General features: G+C 32.6%; 1 protein-coding gene across 1 annotated transcript in view; it reads left to right on the top strand.

Annotated features, from left to right (window-relative positions):
- Positions 1–778: 778 nt before the first annotated feature.
- LOC113505655 (opioid-binding protein/cell adhesion molecule-like) overlaps positions 779–21434 on the top strand; it is a 164211-nt gene continuing 143555 nt past the window's right edge. Inside the window, exons 1-2 of the mRNA XM_026888458.1 lie at positions 779–976; positions 18307–18525. Of these exons, the coding sequence (XP_026744259.1) occupies positions 18462–18525 (64 nt within the window). The 5' untranslated portion in view covers positions 779–976; positions 18307–18461. The remainder of the gene's footprint in view (positions 977–18306; positions 18526–21434) is intronic.

Raw genomic sequence — 21434 nt, 5'->3', positions numbered from 1 at the left:
AAATTCTCAAGTGTGCTAGATACTTCAGAATATGTTGCTTCAAAGTTATAAGTGGCAGTGAGCACATGGTCATTGTTTTATAATATGGAATTCGATTTGAGAGACATAGGTGCGTATTTCCAATGCAACCAAACATATTTTATTAAAAGAGATATTATATTATACTAGCTGTTGCCCGCGACTTCGTCCCCGTGGGTAGTAGATATAAGTTATGATTTATACCTGCCCTGTTTTTTTTTTTTACATTTTCCATTGTATCTCCGCTCCTATTAGTCGCAGCGTGATGGTTTATAGCCTAAAGCCTTCCCCGATGAATGGTCTATTCAACACAAAAAGATTTCTTCAATTTGGACCAGTAGTTCCTGAGATTAGCGCGTTCAAACAAACAAACAAACTCTTCAGCTTTATATATTAGTATAGAGTATAGATAAGTTAAGAACAGACTTGAGACCAGCTCATCAACAAATATAATAAGCATACTGAACAGTAATTGGAAATTGGACATATTATTAGAACTGAATAAAACTGTCCGCATAAAGAAAGTGAAAATAGTTAGCATAGTGATAAAAGTACACTGTACAGCAAAGGAGGGCATTGACTTTAATGACGTCATTCCATGCATACTGTAATGCAATTATCAGATAACCTAAATATCTTATCTTGTTATAAAAATATCTGTCAAAGATAATTTGGTTTATCAGTGACTACACTTAAGTATTCATTTGATAGTTTTCAAGTCTTCAACTGGCACTTTATTTAGGAGGAAAAATAATGTTAATCTTATGGAACTATCGATAGAAAACTATCGACGCTATTCCATGACTAGTCACGCACACATAGACATCTCTCGCAGAGGATTCAACGCGCGTCCACAGCGCTCGTTCGGAAAGCGACGCGTTGGAAAAATAAAAGTTTGAAAGTCTCCTCAGTCCTAGCAGCGAGCGCAGCTGTGTAGTCGCGTCGAACGATACGCACGGTACGTGGATAAATAACGAATTTAATTCACAACTTTTCTAACTTAAACTCTTTCAAAACCGTAACAAAAAAATCGATATCAAATACGTTCCGAAAACTCCTGTGCTTATTTTTTTTTAATTTAAACTGTGTTCCAGACTTTCAAGTGGGATATTCAAATTTCAAAGTGACGTGACAAGTGAAAAAAAAGAAAATTACGGTGGATTCTTTTTGCGGTGCATTTTGTTTCGGCGCGGATTTATTTATAAAATATAACCTAACCTATGTTGCGTTTTGTGTCTGAGTTATTTATTTAGCGAATGCGAAAATAACTGTGGAGCGGTAAGGGATTATTTTAGACTTAGCTGTTGGCTGCGTACCTAATATTTAAAACTATATCTAGGTACTTTCTCAAGTGATATATTTTTGTCGTTCATTGAGTACGGCCTTGAAATTAGTACTCGTGACGTGAATGTTTATTCTTAAAAATTGTAAAACGATAAGAGGCAATCGACATAATAATTATTTAATCTCTCATACAAGTAGTTTGATGAAAATATTTTTGTACTATCTCAATTAAGTTATCTTGGCAGAATGTGATTATCATTTGCCAGTCAGCCTTGTTTTAAAAAGTAGTAAAAAAAGGACTACATTTTTACTCTATGTTGATCACACGCTTTAATTTAAGAACTCTGAAAATGATATCCCTTGGTTGATTCTGACTTAAAATTGTTGAATATAAACGATTTTTTTAACAATAAAGGAGCAAACAGTAGATGAATATATATCATGTTTAAGTTTTGAGGTAAATGTTACGACGATATTATGTAGAAATAGGTATTTACATGAAGCAACAGTTAGTTTTAGTACTCAGCGTGAAGGTCTTTTAGTGTATGTTCATAAATTTATTTTATGTTGGTATTACAGACAGCCATTATTGTCATTTTCGGATGGAATTTCAAATGAAGTTTTTCTATTATATGCAGATCTTTTTAAAGAATAATGTCACTGTTTTTGCGCTGTGCTATGCCGAAAGATTTTTAACCTAAATCTAGGCTAGACGATAAAGTTATTATATTGCATTGGCTATTGATTGTTATTACAGACCAATTTCCAGACTTTAAAGTATAGGTTTCTAGTTTCTACTCTATGATTTCCAATTTCATTGCTATACCCAATATACGTAATTTCTTTATCAGATAACGCCACTTGGTCAACGCAGTTCCGTAGTTTGTTTAAAGGGTACCTTCGTAGATTTACGCAATCTTTTAGTAAAAGATAAAATTGAAATAGATAAATTCTGGAAAAATCCGCTGTTTATCATGGAGTCATAGAGAGAGCCAATTACTATTTTTTTGCTGAAAAACAAAACAAGTCGTATCATTATTTTAGGTACATTACTAATATAAACTATAATGATTCTTACGAACAAACTGTGTTGGCAATCCAAAAATCATAGACACTCCTCCTCTAAACTTTTATAAATAGGAAAAAGATGTCTTCTTTTTTGTATTCTTATCTCCATAAGTTCAAACCGGCTTCCAGTCTGAACCGATTCAGCTGAAAACCAAATTTCTGACCTTCATAATTTATACTACTTGGTAACACGGTATCCCATAGTAAGAATGGACTGCTATCCAAGTCAAATATTAAAAAAAAAAAAATTGCCGCCACATTAATTTCTTTTTTACGAATTGTCAAAGCGGTTGAGTTTATATTTTCCTCGTGTGACTAAATACATGAAAACATCAAAGCTATTTAACGTAATATATTGTGATACGTGCGCCAAGTCTTAGTTTCAAGATGTCAATGACCCATCTAGAGGCGAGGAACGCGGCTAACAATCTTACTATAATGTTCTGAAAGCGGTTTTATTCACGTAAATTCTTACTTATTGATGTAAAAACTAGCCTATATCGTTCTTAGAAGTCTAAGCTATTTTTTTATGAAGTTTCATCTAAATTGGACGAGTAGTTTAGGAGTAGCGGGACGAATGTTTCAAATTATTTATTGCAAACTCAATTTCAAGGTTAGTGTTGATTAAGACTGTGTCTTATACACAGTCTGAATCACCTGCTAGAGTTATAATTACAAGACATTTGTTTTGGTCTGAAACAGTGAAAAAGTCTTATGACCTATATCTCTAATATAGACATTGAATGTCTTCATTAGCTGTTTCGTTGTCTTTGTCATAATCAAGTAGGATGTAGACAAGAAAGAAAAGTTCTTAATACTGCTGAGTAAAGTCGATTTTCAATTCGAAGTCTTTTAGTGCTAAAAAATTCTTAGTTTGTAAAAAAAAAAAAAAAACAGATAGTCCAGACAAAAAAGGTCTCTTTTCCTACAAAGATCAATCAGTGTCTCAAGTTTATTTCAATTATTGTCTATTTTCTAAGTCTTCTCAAACAGAAGGGCTATAATAATGTTCGTAGGATACAAATTCAAATCGGGTCTTTGCCCTACAGAGTACATTAACACTGTTTTCTACGCTATTTATAGAATTTCGTACGTAACAAGTATTTATGTAGATATCAAAAAGGTAGGCAGCCATGACAGTTTGAGAGTGTAATGTCAAATTTTAGAAATGTCAGATGATGTGCCAAAATTAATGACAGTTGGTATTTTATCGGTCTCAAGCTGTTTTTAGATTGGACTATTTATATAAATGAAAAGAAATACGGATGTAAAATCAGAAAGTCGATGTTTAGACGGCTAAGATAATTAATGAGTATTTTTTTTATTAGTACTTCATTAATAGCTTTTTCTAGTTTAAATACTTGAAACAAATTCCTCTAAGTAAGAAAACCTCCTCTCGTCCTAACTTTTTCGTGCCCGACAGAGTCCATATTGTATCTTTAACTTTTATACCATCCTTGCAACATATGGAATGCAATAAATTATTGAGTATTGAGTAATAAAATTTTGATAATTGCCCTTATTCTGACGCAATTGGCAAAAACTAGCGAAAGCGGGCACATGTTACTATGCGGCACCTGAAATTAATTCTGATAATTATGTTAAACTTTACTTTGTCGAATTTTAATGAGTATTATCGTAGGTACTGGTTTTGCCCTTCAGAGTTCATTTTCGTTACTTTTGCTTCTAGAGGTTTTATCATAATACAAATAATATTCCTTTTCTACAACAGGAAAAGCAAAATAACGAAAATCTTTTAACATCTACAATAATTGCCGAGTGGTTGAGCTCACACGTGCCAAGCTTGCTGTGCGCGATGTGTCGCGGGTACGATTCCCCAGTCGACTTTTTAAAGAAAAAAATTTAAAGTTACAAAAATCACAGGAAATTGCAAAATTCTATCTACAATAATTATAATTTGCAATACTAACTTCTGTAGTACACTTAAGCTAGGAATTATTTGAACTAAGGCATTTGAAGGACAAATACCTTCAAATTCGATTGCGCAAATCTTAAACCGTTAAAGTAAGACATTCGCAGTTATCGAAGAGGGACGCCGCTCTACACCGTATGTATCTGTCTCGCTTAACATCACCAAGTTTACTCTAAGCGACAGTGGTAGGTAGGAAATGAATTGTATTCTATCGGAATTGAATTATACTTGTTGCTATGCTATTATTTAGATTATTGAGTCAGATAATGTCGGATTTGTAGGATATTGTCAGTTATACTTTAAGATTTGGAATTGCGGTTGATGTGTATTAGGTTACAATCTAGTCTTGGTATAAGAACTACTTTCAAACTGACAATTTGAAGTCGCCTTCAAGTGTCATTCTGACTTTGTCACTGTTAAGCGGTATGTAGAGACGTTTTTGTATGTCACTGAGTAAGGTAAAGAATACGGATTTTATTGAACTGGGGAATATTAAACTTCATGATTTGTAATGAAAATTATTCTGAAAACGGCCGTGTTGGTTTCGAGATCATTTTCTATGTTGAACCTTTTTTTTTGTGTGTAGAGCAAGAGAATCTAAAATTGGCATATTTATGATCGATCGTTATGGAGAGGAAACAAAATAAGTATTGACTGTTAAATATAGATTTACAAAATTACATAATTTCTTCATTTTAGATTCAATTGACAAAAAAAAAAACGACCCAAAAAATGACATGTAACAAAAGTAATTTGCATAACCTCAAATCTCGAACCATCTGAAATCGATCGATTTAATATCTCAGTCCCACACTAGCTGTGTGTTAGTGGGTATTGTATCGATATTTATCTGTTGCTTATCAGATAACTTATATCGTAACTGATTATGTTTGAGGTCGTCGCGTGGAGTTTAAGCACCTCTTATATTGTCTATACTATATTTTAGACTATATATACTTAAATATATATAGTCTGTACTTAAAATGCTTTGGGGCTGAGTCAGTGTTTTTTTTTTTTTATTTATATTTATTTATTAAAAAATAGAAAATAGGAAATTACATAAAAAATCGCCAAACTGCAAAGCAGTTTGTTGAGTGTGACTAGAAACGGTTTAATAATAAGTGTAAGAAGGTGTAATAAAATCGGTATAGGTTCTGTTCCGTTACTAAAGGGTAAAAACAGAACCCTATTTCTGTCTGTCACCCGGCTGTGTCTCATGAACCATGAAATTGACAGTTGAAATTAACACAGATGATGTATTTCTGTTCCTGCTATAACAACAATTACTAAAAATAAAGATCGCGTTAAGCAATGGTTGTTCATCCTGAAATTAATTTGTTTCAAACTTTTTAATAGCAAATGTTTTTGCGTAAATCATAGTCACTTAGAAATCTATATATACTAATGTATAAAGCTGAAGAGTTTGTTTGTTTGTTTGTTTGAACGCGCTAATCTCAGGAACTACTGGGTCGAATTGAAAAAATCTTTTTGTGTTGAATAGACCTTTTATCAAGGAAGGCTATAGGCTATATAACATCCCGCTGCGACTTATAGGAGCAAAGATACAATGGAAAATGTGGAAAAAAAACGGGGAAATTTTAACCACGTGGACGAAGTCGCGGGCAACAGCTAGTTATGGATAAATACTAAAACTAATACATAATTTATAAAACCTGTTTCTATCTAGAATATAATAAAAAACAATTCTAGATTTGTTGTGTAATCATAATTATAGTAAAAAGTAGAACAAATAAAATGATGCCATTGTTTTAGAATTATTTTTGTAAACAATTTTATACTTCCCTATGTTTACAAATAAAATTGTTTACGACGACAAATATCAAATAATGATCAAAGTCTAACAATTATGAAGCTATTATTTTGCCTACTTCGTTGGAAAGTACTAGTATTTAATTGGGTTAGCAAATAGTCTATGACAGTCATAAATAATGTTGTTTTGCATTGGTCTTTCCGATTATGAGAAAGATTTTTTTTTAAATCGAATTTAAATTTCTAAACGCGGGAGTCATTAAAAAAAAACAAAGAAATTATAAGTTGTGCCAGTTGCCTGTCAAAAGATTTAAATGAATACCAGCTCTGTCAATTTACTGATCAAATTTGCTTCGAGAATATAATCTTTAAAACGACTAACTTACATGTCTAATTTTAAAACACATATAAAAAAGAAAATCGATTGCTTATCAGTACACGAAAAAATTCAGAATACTCGACAAACACGATCGATTTTTACAAAGTACTAACGAACGTTTATCGTGAAAACAAAATGGCGAAAGTCAAGGCCACAGATAAAACAATAATACTACATTCTAGTGCATACTTTACGTCACATAGTACGCATTAAATTACCATTAAATAATATGTTATGTAAAATAATACCTGTTTTTGTTGTTCAAAGAATGATATTACAAATTCAAGTTTTATGTTACGAATTTTATTTTTAAACGGAGACATTTAATTTTTTTGTGGTCTTTGGCTGGTAGATAACTATTGTATAATATTGGAATTATTTTAAAATTTGGCAATATGTTACCGTTTTACCATGCCCCATAATTGGTCAGACCTTTCGCCAGTAGACGAAAAACGTTGCGGTTTATAAGTAATGCTAAACAATCTGGAATAGTGTGCTCTGGATAAATAAAGACAATGCTTATATAAACATAAAACGGTAATATTTTCCTTTGTCGACTAACTAAATGAGCAAGAAAGTATTCAACTCTACCAGACTTAAATTCCACAATAAAACATTTGAAATAAATGCTGGCCGGTTGTATTAAAGAAAAAAATGCAATTCATGTTTCGAATGCCACATGGCGTTGAGAATATGATTTGTATTTTTTAAATAACAATGTCTTATGTAAAAAGGTTTTAAATTCAACATGGACACCTTTGCACGTTGAAATATAAAAAAGAACCCTCATAATACACCATTATACGCCAAATTACGTGACGTAAATATGATTAATTATTTATTAATCCCCTTATAAACGATTCTTGGCATTGAAATTTAAATTCATGACCCATAGTGACAGTAGAACCGGTTTTTTCAAGGTCTCTGTCACCCCTTTAGAGTAACTTCACACCTTTTAACTTTTTTTATCATCTCAAGTTACTTTATTGTGTCCTCCCCTTATATTTGCTAAATGATTTTTTTTCAAGGTTGTCTATTTTAAATCCCACGGGTAGTCAGCTGGTATTAAATTATAATAATAAATATTTCAGGTTAGTTTAATACCGGTAAGGATAAAAAAAAACTAGTCTGTCAGTGACTTTGTAATGTGTCATCGTTCTTTAAATATCGAATCATTTCGAGAATGTGTGTTAAATGTTTTTTTTTATTACGTGAAGACCGGATACAGTGAACGAATGAAATGCCGAAAATAAAAGTCGCTTGTTATATCTTCACAGAATTTTCTTTACTTCACGTGATTATTTTATGTAATTAATGGATTTTATTTGGTTAATTTACCTCCATTCTTTTATTATTTTTCGATGCCAATTTTCGCGATGTTGGCTGTCAAAGTAGAGGTTAAGTTAGTTATATTCCCATCCAATTTCTTTTTACTAAATTGGGTGAACGTTACTGACAGTTACATAAACAGTTTCTTCCTATATTATAATATCTGAATAAGTTTCATTTTTAACCGATTCTACAAAATTTCTAGTCAGGTATTACTACAAATTGCCGGGTCCATAAATGGCACTCAAGCGAATGCTATAGTTTGTTTACATTACAGATTAAATCCCTTTTAGCACGTAAACACGACTGGTATTATTATCTCTGTAATATAGTATTTACATTAAACATGCGTCCAGTCTGTGTTTATCTGCACCCATTGATATTAAACATGTCTATTTTTTATCATTGTAACTCCATCCCTATGTTGTTTATGATACATTCATGTAGGTACCTAACTAGGAACTCTATTCAACTCTTCACATTAAAGTACTGGCTGCTAACCTAATGCTTTAAAAAAATATATCAGTGATTTTATTTAAAAAAAGAACGTACAATTCACATGAATTTATTTTTAAATAAATCGTTTGCAAAATTCGAATAAAAACAGAGTCATTCTTAACCTGCCAGTGTTTTCACATCCGACAAAAGAGTAATTAAAAACAATTAATTAGTATTTACGACACCAATTTTCATAAAAAGAAGACACACTGACATATTGGCATAATTGCAATGACATTGCAGTGTCCTAGTTTCACCGTTGAAAAAGTTTTAAATTGTGTTCGGAAATGGCGGAGAATTTTCGTTGATGACAAAAAAATTCGAGTGCACGTTACATTTAAATAACAAGATTTGCAAGTTTCATGTTTCTTATAATATAAAAGTCGAGAAATGTATTTGAAGATTTAAAAGGTTCTGTTACTTGCGGCTTTCCACTTTAAAGTGACAGTAAAACTAAGTAATATTTCTTAATCAGCCATTTTAATTACAATTTTATCTAAACTTATTCTTAATTAGTCACGTTTACCCAATTACATGATATTAAAACCTAAAAATGATTATCAAGTAGTTAATTTCACGCTTTTTTTATATGTGAATAAAAACAGGATTTTATCAAAATGTCTTTCCGTGTATCCATTAAGGAGAACCGGCTTTTAAATATGCGAATGTCGGCTCGACTTAACCGAGCGCTGTTTTTTTACTTTTTACTCACAATTTTACACCAAATTACAGTTGTGTTACAAAGGGATACGGTTATAAGGGGTTATTACACTATTTTTTCTCTTCTTACGGTACGTATAATGATACCGACGTATTATATCCCACTGTTGGGCAAAAATTGCCCATAAAGTGGCGGAAGGAGAGTCGAGCTTGATTCCAATATTTAGAATTTAGTTTTTACTCATTAGTATCGCTTTTAGACTGATTATTTCTTGATATAATAGGGTAATACCTTGCTGATTAAGTAACCAATTTAGCAGAGAATTAAAATCGTTAATCTATTATTCAGTGTTTTCTATTGATGGTTCTCCAGTTTACTAACCTTATGTTATTTAACATACACACAACCCTATAAAATGAACTACAAGTCCAAACCGAGTCGAGTCTTAAAGAACGAAACCAGTTATGTTAATCCATTCCGTTCACTCAATATTCAATACCGGTCAATGAATGAGTTGAACCGTCGGAATTTCGGGTTCGACGTTCGAAATTCAAAATACAAATAGCGTTTCCATACGTAACACATGTTTGTTCCAATTTTAAATTAGAATACAGATTATGTAACTGTGTAACTGTCAGATTCGTTTTGATTTAGTGTTTTTTTTTCTGTCGTTCCAACCGGTTTTAGAGTTAACAGTTATGCCAAAGATGAGTTTTAAATAAATTATGACTGCATACGAACTCGTTTGATTCAACATTCCTTCTAAAATAGATAAGTTGCATAAATCGTGTGCATTGAGTCCCTTTATCAAGAAAGTCGCTCTACTGACCTCTGGCACTCACAATATTTCATAATAACGATATAATAACCATTCAGAAATTAATTCGAACAAACAAACGGTGTTTTGTAATGTTTTTATGTCTGGCATGATAAGTAGTTGCCTGTGCCTTTAAGAGCATTGTACTAAAGAAGAAAACAATCAGCTGTCAGACGATTATGGAAAAGCTTCGATACTTGAAAACAGTATTTTTTTTAAAGTTGGTAGGAATGGGAATAATAAGCAAACGGGTTGTGACAAGACTTACTATTTTTGTAAATTAAGTTATGAATTTTAATAATTTATTGAAATGATTCCGACCTTCTCTGAATTTGAATGTCAATTAAAATAATTTGTAATAAATAAACATTACTGAAGGTCATTCTTGATTTAATCGATTTATTTTTGTTGAAAACTAATATTCGTCCATCTTTATTTGACGTCGCGACGAAATAATTTTAAAGTAAAATACTCTTCAGGCGTTCTACCTACTTTCTACAAATGTGTTTTAGATATTAATATTATTGTTAATTACCAATATGTAGTAAACATATTCTAGGCTTTTGCTAAGCTAATAATTTATTTACAAAATGGCACTTCAGTTTAAAGTTTAGTAGACTAACAATGATAGATTACTCAGTTATCTCATAGTAACTCTGTTAACTTGTCTCATATTAATTATACGGAAGATAACAAACGGTAATAAATCGTTAAAATACTTATATATTTGGTCCTAGGTCAGGCAACATTACCTATCTTCACATTCTAGTAAAAACAAGTCGCATAGGAAACATTTATAAAACCTGTCAAGTATCAGAATATAAGCTAAAGACAAAATATTGGTTAGGTGAAAAATCATGACCGTAACAAGCGTTGCTTAACTTCGATCTTTATTTTTAGTATGTGTTGTTATAGCGACAACAAAAATACATCATCAGTGAAAACTTTAAGTGTTTAGCCATCAGGGTTCATGAGAAACAGCCTAGTGTCAGATGGACTGACAGCTGTTTGTCAGAAATTACGATTTTTAAACATTCTTTCTACATTTATCTGACTCCTTTAAATTACGCTATTCACAACTATATCTTTATTAGCTTACGTAAACTCCAACTAAGTTTCAACGACTAATTTAAATTATATAATTCCTGGCATATGATAATAGATTGGTAGCCATTTATTCACAACATTAGCGAAGAATAAAACTAGTATTGATAAGCTATCTGTTTTGCGTTAAACATGTTTGTCTATTCTTTACGTAAATTGATAAGAGACCTTATTAGAAGTTTTAAAATTACAATTGGTATTTTATTTGATAATATTTTACTAAGTTCCGCTTGTGTAGCAATTGCCCGCGGGCCCAGCCACTATTAATCGAAAATGACCTTTGAAAAACCATCCTTTGTGATAAACCTGGTTGTAAACTATCAATCAACCAAGGTATACTAAGTCAAATTTAAAAATCCGTTCATTGGTTTTTGTGTGAAAGAGGAACATACATCCATCTAACTAATAAAATTGTACTCTTAGTAGGGAGTTGAGTATTACGTACATGTGTCAAATGGTATTATCATTCATAGATTATACTGTAACCGGGTATTACGGTTTATCTTTATTTTTTTAAACACAGCTGTAGGCAGTTAAAAGAATGTATGAAGGATTGCAACGCATTGCCATACACCGACACAAAAACGCGGATGACGTAGCACGACGGTTCAGGTTTAGTCAGTAAAAGTCTGACACTACCCATTTCCTCCCCCGAGGGAGTTGGTGTCCATGAGGATTCCCCCGCCTAAACAAAAAAAAAAGAAAAAAAAGGCAGTTAAAAGAACGATACAACGCCCCTGCATTCTTTTCTTCTGAATGGCGAATCATCAAATCATTCCTCCCGCTAAACGTTAAGCAGAAAGGAGTGTCCGACTCCTACTGACAAATAAACACGTATGTCCTTTGCATGTACCGGGGCCACGGTAACCTTTCATGGCGGTAAATTGAAAAAACTCAAGAAAAATTGCGAAAATATAAACCGATGCCTCTGTTACAACTCTAATTAACTATAAGTAGTTTCATTCTAAAAGAATACTGACTAATAAACACAAGAACAGTCTCAGTAAGACTAAAAACCTTTAAAATGACCCGAATAACACAAATCCAGTTTCAAATCTTATCTTATTACTTGAGCACATAGCGTGTGGTCAAGCTAAAGCAAACAGACAGACAAACAGAGAATACGTTCACTTTCAATACATGTACAGTGGGACTGTGAAATCGTGACCGAAGATAGTCACTTTCTTTTATTTGTTTGAATGTTGATCTGTTTTCAATTGTGATGAAAGTTTTGGACGTATTTTAAGAGTTTTCACTGAGGCTCCGCTGTCCGTCAGTCCATTTCCGATATTTAAAAAATGCTCTGGAGAATTCGAATAGTTTCAAACAGAAACCATTTGCCGTTTTTTCAACGGCCATAGTAAATAGCGGAATAGGGATGACGACAATTCTTCTAAACTTTACAGCAGTATATTTTTTTGAATTTAGGTTTTTCAGAAAAGTAAAAAAATATGTTTTGATAGTAACTGTCGTGAGAATGATTCATTATTAAATGATGTAACGGTTTACTCACGCGTATTTATCGGGGTAGCCCGACTAGTTTCGGACCCAACCGGAGTCCTTAATCATGAGCAGACGCGGCGGGAACGGATAAATACGCGTGATTAAACCGTTACATCATTTAATAATGAAAAAATACATGTCTAATACTGCATTATCTATTCTTATCTTGGATCTCAGAAACCGTTGAGGATAGACAGTCTAAGTTTTGACTGATGTCTCTCTGTTGCCACGTTAACAACAGATACTTGAAGTAAAATCAGGGTTAAGCAACATATTTACAGACATCGATTAGTTCCCTGTGATTGGACTTACAAGTTTATTTGTCATCTCACCAAATTACTTTTCTTTAATATCCTTTGCGAAATCCTGAATGTCTTAAATAATATATAATATATCCTATAACATAATATATATCCTAATAATATATCCTGGGACAACTCACACACGGTTATCTGATCCCAAGCTAAGCAGAGCTTGTGTTATGGTAACCAGACAACTGATAAACTTACTTATATATTTCTAAATACATACATATTATAGATAAATTACACCCAGATACCAGAACAAATGATCATGCTCATGACACAATATTTGTCCTGGGCGGGAATCGAACCCACGACCTCCGGTATAGCAGTCAGGGTCACTAACCACTAGACCAACAGGCCTGTCAAATACAAGTACACACTCGTTTCTCTAACTCACAAAAATGAGTTCAAACTGCTAAATCTCACAATAAACGCCATGATAGGTTATAAGTCTTGTAGTCAACCTCAGTCCTTATTTCTCAATATTAATTAAACAATCTTCTAAAATTTTAAGGTCGAACCTATATTTATTATGTTTTCAGTCCAGTTACAAATTTAATGATGCCATTGTCTTGATGCTCTTCATCTTCCAAGGTCACGGCCTAGTTCATTGGAACGTGAAATACTGAAGCTCAAGGCCTGATAATCTATAAACGGCGTATTACGTATCTCAAGCTAGCAAAATTAATAGCGATAATTGTACAATTATTGTAAATCAGTCTTTATAGCTGAACAATTGCTAAACCATAGCTATTGCTAGTTACATAATGACGTCGGTTATATTGTTGAATTAATGAATTCAAATATTTTATTATTATTTATTTTATGGTTGGTTATAACTAAAAATTATAAAAATAAAGATCAAAGTTAAGCAACGTTGCTGTTAGAAATTGTGGTGGGTGGCAAATAAATTTTACACCCAAGCTTTTTCTTCATCTTTAGCCTATTTATACGGAACCCACTGTGTCGAGAGTCCGGCTCGCACTTGGTCTGTTTTTTAATATATACAATATAATGCTTACGATAGTGGGTACGTTAGCTAATATTTTAAGTAACTCTATCTATAACCAAATGACAATCAATATTGTTATCAAGAATCCGTGTTAGCGTCACAAATAGTCACGCCAGAAACAAATGATTTAGATTTGACGAATATCAACTTTATTGTATTAGAATAACTGGGAAAACCTATCGGGAACTGCTAACCATTGTTGTAGTTGTAGATTGCATTGAAGCAGTGAAATTTTCAGCATACTAGTTTATCGGGAAAAGTCTGAAAATTGCAGATGCAAAAAACCAACCGGAACGACAAAGAAACAAGAAAAGTAAGTGTATAAAAGTGGCAATAATGGGTTAAAGCCAGGACAAAGAATCGTGGACGGGTTTGGGGAAGGCCTTTGCCCAGCCGTGAAAAAAAAAGAGGAAAAAAATACAAAATTTGTAAGAAGGTAATTTTAATTCTACCAAAGTACTTACCATGGCTTCGGACCTACATACATACATGGATGAGAAACCATTCATACTTCTTTTTTGTACAAAAATATATTTGTACAATGCTTTTGAAGTTTCTTGGCGGTTCTTCTCAATAAGAATGACAGTTTGGCGACCGCAACTAGAGTCATTATTATAACATTTTGAAAGTGCCTGGAAAACGGCCTACGGAAAATAGAAAAATGATTTTTATTTTGAAATACTTTAATATGCTATATTGCCATACAGATAGTTTCTTTACCATATCTTTGTCTTAATATATCCATCATCACCGCTTATAACGATTGTTCATACCCAAGTAATGTATTTTTTTTTCTGCTGTTATTTACGAAGGTAACCACAATTAGTCATTATTTTTTTTCTATTCAACTAAGGGAATTACGTATTAGTCATTAAGATAAATGATCTCAAGTATATAGAATGTTTATTGACCACAATCTGAGAATAATAAATATTAATTATATGCCTAACTTGATTAGTCATTGAAAACGATGGATGGAAAACACTGTTGAGGTTTCCCAAGAATTCTAGACAAATTGAGGTCTCCTAGGAACGTTGGTAATATATGTAAAAATACCTGAATGTCAACTAACAATATCACAATGTTTTAAGTGGGAACACTAGCACGATCAAAACCATGAAAATTTGTGTTGAAATTTATTAATAATAAATGACAAGTGTTTATTGGCAAATATAATCTAAGTTTTCTCAAAGCTTTCATAATCTAGTGGTGGCTTTTCAAATTACTTTATTTCTTTAGTCCTCAATATTATTTTTTCTACAAATTGTTATCTACTATGTAAGATTATTTTGAAACAAAAATGTTCTAATTGAACATTTGACAATGACTGTATCATTTTTAAGTGAGAACTTTTAATTTTTATTAAAAGTATAAGAATTTTTATTATGTCTAAAAAAAAACTCGCTGGTTTCTTCCACATTAGACCAAATCATCAATATTTATTAGAAGATACGCAATAATCAAGTTATAATTATGGTACCATGGGAACCTGACGCAAAGACCGGTTGATTTGACCTCAAAGTTACAACATCAACTACCACTATAGGTGCAAGCTTTTAGCCCTTCCATACTTAAAGTTTTATAAGACTTTTTGTAAACAACTTACGCCTTCAGCGGTTGAAAGTGTAAAAAATAATAAAAAATTATAAGTACGATGTGAGTCAAAGATTTATCGATTAAAATTGTGTTGCATTTCACCAGCTTACTGCGTACTTTTAAACAGCATGGATAGCCGAGGGAGCCGAGTGTTTCGCAGGTTCATCCCCGCGTAGGACAAGTGTTTGTGACACCACCACACAAACCACGTTGTTTGACACCCAGACTCAGAACAATCTGAATCTGGGTGTGTTTGTGATAGTGAATAAATTCGTAGTGCGCGAAAACGTTAAAAAGAGACTTAAAAAAAGATTTCAAATTTGTTCTAATGCGTGCAACATTAAACTATTATGTTTAGTTTCGTTATATTTTATAGAAGTTTAAGTATAATGAGTCTGAGCAAAGACTTGGCCAGCGTAACTTGAAGTATTGCGTGCATTTCAGACGTTTTCGAGCTATTTCTTTTTGAGAAGTATTAAAATAATATCATACATAATTTCCTTTTTAAAAGTGTCAAACGATGAAGTAAGATGGCGGACCCGTCAAATAAATTAAATGACAGTTGAAGTTGCCACTAAGAAGAAATCAATCATAGAGCTTTCTGGTTTTAATAACATATTATGTTAGACAAAGATTGCTCAGTTTTTACACATTTTTTTTACGTATTTTTACACCGAGATTTAGAAGCTAAGACTTACGGTATAAACCATAATGGGTGGCACCAGTCAAATATTTTGTTATCCCATTAATTAAAACATATTTTAATACTTTGATAAGTCAAGACATCCACTTGAAAACTTCTCAATAACTATTAATAGACGATTAAGCTTCAGGAAGAAAGTACTTATGTCAGTTAAAAATAACTAAAGATTTATTGGTATAGGCTTAAACCTTCCGGTTCGCCCTTTGATCTTAATGTAACTGATCGAGATTCAAAATGTATGTTTGTCTTGTATTAAGGATTGTTTGAAATTTCAAACTATTTGTTTTTAATTTGGGATTTTGTCGTTCGTTCACATTCAAGAAGTTTCGGAAGGCACAGTAAATTGTGGGTCCCAGCTGTTATTTACACATCTTTGACGGTCGTTATCTGTAGTCAGAAGCTAGAAAGTCTGCCAACCAGTTTGCATTAGGGATTGTGTTGCCCAGGGTAACTGGGCTGAGGAGGTCGGCTAAACTGTCTCTTCTTGTATAACACTGGTACTTAGCTGCATCTGTTTAGATTAGAAGCCGTTTTATTGATCGGGATTTAACCCTCGATCTCCGTTATAGCAGTTAGGGCTACAAACAAGACTAAAAATATGACAGAGTCCTTTTATTATAAAAATATATATTTTTTAATGATTTTAAATCATAATTACGTCTCATGTGGTCCCTCACACTTTATAGTGATAAAACTTCTTAAAACGACACTTTATACTACTTTCCAAATCCAGAAAACACAACAAAATATCTTGTACTCTTGCTCCAGAATGCCCAATACAACAACAACAGTTATCAACAACCCTCGGAAACCCGTATAATATCAGTCGGTGGGCATTCAATATTTGTTTTCTACTTGTGTTTAGACAGCACGCTGTTTGCTTGTCTGCTTGTCTGTCAATGTTAACAGAAGAATAACATTGAAAGTACACAATGGATATTCAATAAGAAAGATTATGAAGTGAAAGACTGCGTCAGTTTGAGTATTCTTGGCTTGGAGGTATATGAAAGAGGAAAGAAAGGGTTTTGAACCTATTTAAAGCAGTACATTTTTAAATAGGACTTAATTTTCTTCTATTTTTTTTAATAAAAACAATATAGGGAATTCAAAACGGAATAGCCTTATTCATCGTGATATATTCTTAAATAAATAAGTAAAGATGAATTGCGTTTGTTTTGGATATAAGATAACAGAAAATCTTTCACTATACATAAGTAAATTTCACACAATGCTTTCACAAGTATTCGTATATCGTAAACTGCTTTGGCACGGTGACCTCAAGCACTCGGTCTCGAATAACACATCGGGTACTTTAATTCAACCTAAAATCTAAATTAAGCTTCATGACACCAGGGAAAAGCCACGGGGCAACAGTTAGCTATGCAGTTTACTATTACGCGTCTGTCGTAACGATATATCCCGACGCCGCAATCATAGCGAGCCACGAAACTTAACGACCGATTAAGACATTTTCATGTTTCAACCCAATTCCGCCAAAAATAAACCTTTAAGATCAAATACAGAATACTTAAAGTATATCGCCCGCGAATAATGTATATTATAGAAATAAAACAGCTTTTATAGCTCGTATAACGATGCTGAAATGTGAAAGAGTTTTGAGAGAGGCGTTATTGTTTCAATATTTGCATAATTCGTGTTTTTGGGTGTTCTTTCGACGTTTTGAATGTCTTAATGGGCTTAATATTGACTGACCTGTTGGTCTAGAGCAACTTTTCAACTGCAATTATAAATTTTATGTCAAAGTCGAGAGTGTCAGAGTCTTTTTATGGCAAGCAATGCACAGTTAATTAAAATAAGAAGTACATTGTTTTAAATATGATGGATTTTTTGATACAGTTACAAATTAAACTAATAAATCTTCTATCATGAATGATTATACAAAATTAGCATTGAACTTAGGCAGTCTATTATTGCCGTTTATATTATAATGACGTAAAGTTGTTTTATGTTGGCAATCAAATTTAGATACAGATTATGTATAGTAGGTGTTCGCTAATGGTTAGTTTTATGGATCTGCCTGTTTTAACATATGTTTTAAGAATATTAATGATCTATGTGACCTATTTTGTTAGGCATTTATGACGATTTCATTTTAATTTTTACAACTGGTAATATAAATATTTTTGTTGTCATATAGAAAATAACGGTAAACTACAAAAGAAACAAAATGCACCGCCGCTTGTTCATAAAAAGAACGTCGTATTTGTATTTGGAACGTATTCGATAATCTAAATAAAAACGGTTTCTTGTAAAAGTTTTCTAATTTTGAATATGAATTCTAATTTAAGTAATTTTATTTTTACAGATAATCGAATAAGTGCCTGAAACGAAGAAAGGAGTGCCTTGTGTTGGTGTTACCAGTGTTTTTGGTAGTTTTTGACGCGGTTTTAGTAGTTTATTACTACTGTTAGTGTACTGTATAGTGTTTTATATTTCTAAGTGATTTAGAAGACCGGCACTATGGAAATCAGGAGATCTATGTTTTGTTTGGCGCTGGTGCTGTTAGCTGTCCTCCAATGTTCAGGTGAGGCATTTTATAAATATCTACATAATTATAATGTATTCTCCAAAGACACAGGGATGAATAAGTGACGAACATAAAAAAAAACGGCTCCCGTACTAAGGAATGTAATCTTCATGTCGCGGGGGTTTCACAAACATTAAAGTCACATGCCTAAAGACAACCAGACTCAGGACAAGCATTCTTGGATAACACTAATGCTTGTCCTACGCGGGGATTACAGTACGGTTTGGCGTGGTGACCTCAAACCTGACGACTCGGCTGTCCGTGCACTCATATAAAAATCTCAACTCAAACAAAAGGCTCTTTTTTCTACCATCTCATAAACTTTACAGTAAGTAACAAATTGTATCAGATCGCGTCTAAAACCTTTTTTTTGTGTGTACGAGTCATTCTCATTGTGTATATCTGTTATTTGTTTTATGTACACAGTTGGCTGGTCACGGCGACCTAGAATTTAGTCTAAATTCGTAGGCTAGGCAAGATTTCCTCGTATTGTTTTGTTTTTAGATGATCTAGCTAAAGATTTTAGGTTGACAATGAGCTCATAGTAAATAAATAGCAGGATAGGCGATATGTTTTTAGAACGACTTAATTGTTATTAATTTTATATTTTTTCATTGTTTTTGTGAACTATCATTTTGTAACTTTCATATTTGAGTGATATATCGGCTTACTTACGCGTAATTATCGGGACCGCCCGACTAGTTTCGGACCCAACCGGAGATCTTAATCATGAGCTGATTTGGCGATGTAACGATGGACATAATAAAGGTGACGCGGCTTCGATCCCCGTGTAGGACAAGAGTTCGTGTAACCCACGAATGCTTGTCCTGAGTACTTGTGTATGTGAGTTAAATGTTTGTGAAAACCGCCGCGACACAAGGATTAAACACCTTATCCCAGTCGTTTTCTTTAAAAAAAACTTATTTCTATAGAGTCAAGAAGGTATTTTAATCACGTTGTATGTTTGTATTATGTCCTATTTATCCCAACTCTTATGACATTGATTTCGCAATAACTTTTATTGGTTCTTTAATATTTGCTGAAGGAAATTTTTATAGCTTTATATTCTTGAGTCATATTCCTTCAGTTCGTTGCTCTGTTTGTATAATGCATCATGAGACACTTATGTCGCTGTTAGTAATAAGTTGACCGATTATATACGATTTCTGTGTCATCATAATACGTAACATTTTGCCTCGAAATTAGTTTAAAAGAAATCAGAATGGAAATGTTTGTTCTTCTAGTTGGCCTAAAACAGGCGCTTAAGAAACATTAAATTAATTATAAGGACTAAGTGCGTTTCTAAAATGGCATTCTCATGTAGAAGAACCGGCAAGAAACTTCATTACTTAAAGTTTGACATGACTGAAGAGAGTTCACACCTTGAACAAAAATTGGTTTTTGAATATTAAATTGATTGAAAACTAAGAATGAACCCAACTTGCAAGGCCATCGTAAGAGTCAAACGCGATATCGCTCATCAGAATCGATTCGTCTCTTTAAGCTTATTTCACTTTGACAACAATCCTCAAATTATCGCTAAAACTTGCTATTGTAAAATGGATAATATTACTGCCAACCTTTTCATCCACAAAACAATGCAAATCCCATAGATATGTTACATAACATTACGTAAAAAAAAACTTCATAAACAAGACCACAAGACTAGGCTAAAGTTTGAAAAGGTCAAGATGAAAAGAAGTTTTATTTATCGTCAGAAAAAGTTACGAAACGCCAAAGTCTATTATTAGTTAATGTGAACAACACTTTGAAGGTTAAACGAGAAAATAATTCATTGGCCATTCAGTTTTTGAATGAATAAGAATTATGTATGAAGTTTGTATGGCTGTTACATGTAGGTATGTTTTACGATCAAGCTGATTTTTTTGTCTTTGTTATACTTTTAGATGTGTTATAATGTCTGTTGGATTTGTGTTATTTATTTCAGTGGAGATTTAATTATTATTTAAGTTAAAGAATCCTTTTTATAGCATGTTAATTGTAGCGATCTCTTTAATCTTTGAATACTGCGTGAATACTTGCTTATACACGATTTATCTAAAATGAAAACGACAGATGGTTTAAAATATTACATGGCCTTTGATAATCAATAATTAACTTAAGAACAGATTTGGATGAACAACTGGGAATAAAAATCAACCACTTTGTTCTAAATAACTATAGAGCTATTGTATTAAAAGCTCAGCAATCTCTTTTATATAAACTATATCATTAGCTCTACATTCTAAAACAATTTAAATAAATCTGCTACTCAATTCAACAAATAATTAATATTTACATCGTTCGTTCATTGATCTTGTATTAACACAGATATCTCTAACGGTGCCTAATTACCGGTTTTATTGACAGCAGCTGTCAAAACGAACGTTGACCTGTCAAGTTGACAGCTGTCAAGAGGGTTCTTTATAATGTGCACACTGGGATGTAAGAGAGGTTGCCATGTGACGTATTTTTTTTGTAATATTGAAGTGGATTTTTTGAAGTCGTTTGTTTATGGTTTTTAACCCTAAAAAGGGAAAATGGGAAGGAGAAAGGAAGGCCTGGCTGTCTTACGAAAAAGCTTAACATTTTAGCACGACGAAACCTTAAAATTATTATGTTCTAAAGTTGGGACTTAAATTATCTATTATTTTATACCATTTTCCTTAGACCTAATTACAGTAAAAAATACAATAACTTTTTTATAACTCGGAAGTCGGCACAAGGCGTAACGACTTAAATTATTATTTTGACAATCATAATTCTAATAGACAATTCTAGACGTTTTTTTTGCCTATTGCGGTTTGATCGATGACTAATAATTATATTGATCTAGGGAGGCCAGTCAGTGACTTCAATTGAGATGCTATTTTGACTAGCCTTGATTTTTGACCACTGGTTTTTGA

The sequence above is a fragment of the Trichoplusia ni genome, chromosome 26 (genome assembly GCF_003590095.1).
Source record: "Trichoplusia ni isolate ovarian cell line Hi5 chromosome 26, tn1, whole genome shotgun sequence".
Taxonomy (NCBI): Eukaryota; Metazoa; Arthropoda; class Insecta; order Lepidoptera; family Noctuidae; genus Trichoplusia; species Trichoplusia ni.
Note: the sequence above shows the minus strand (reverse complement) of the source record. Positions and strands in the feature narration are given on the sequence as shown.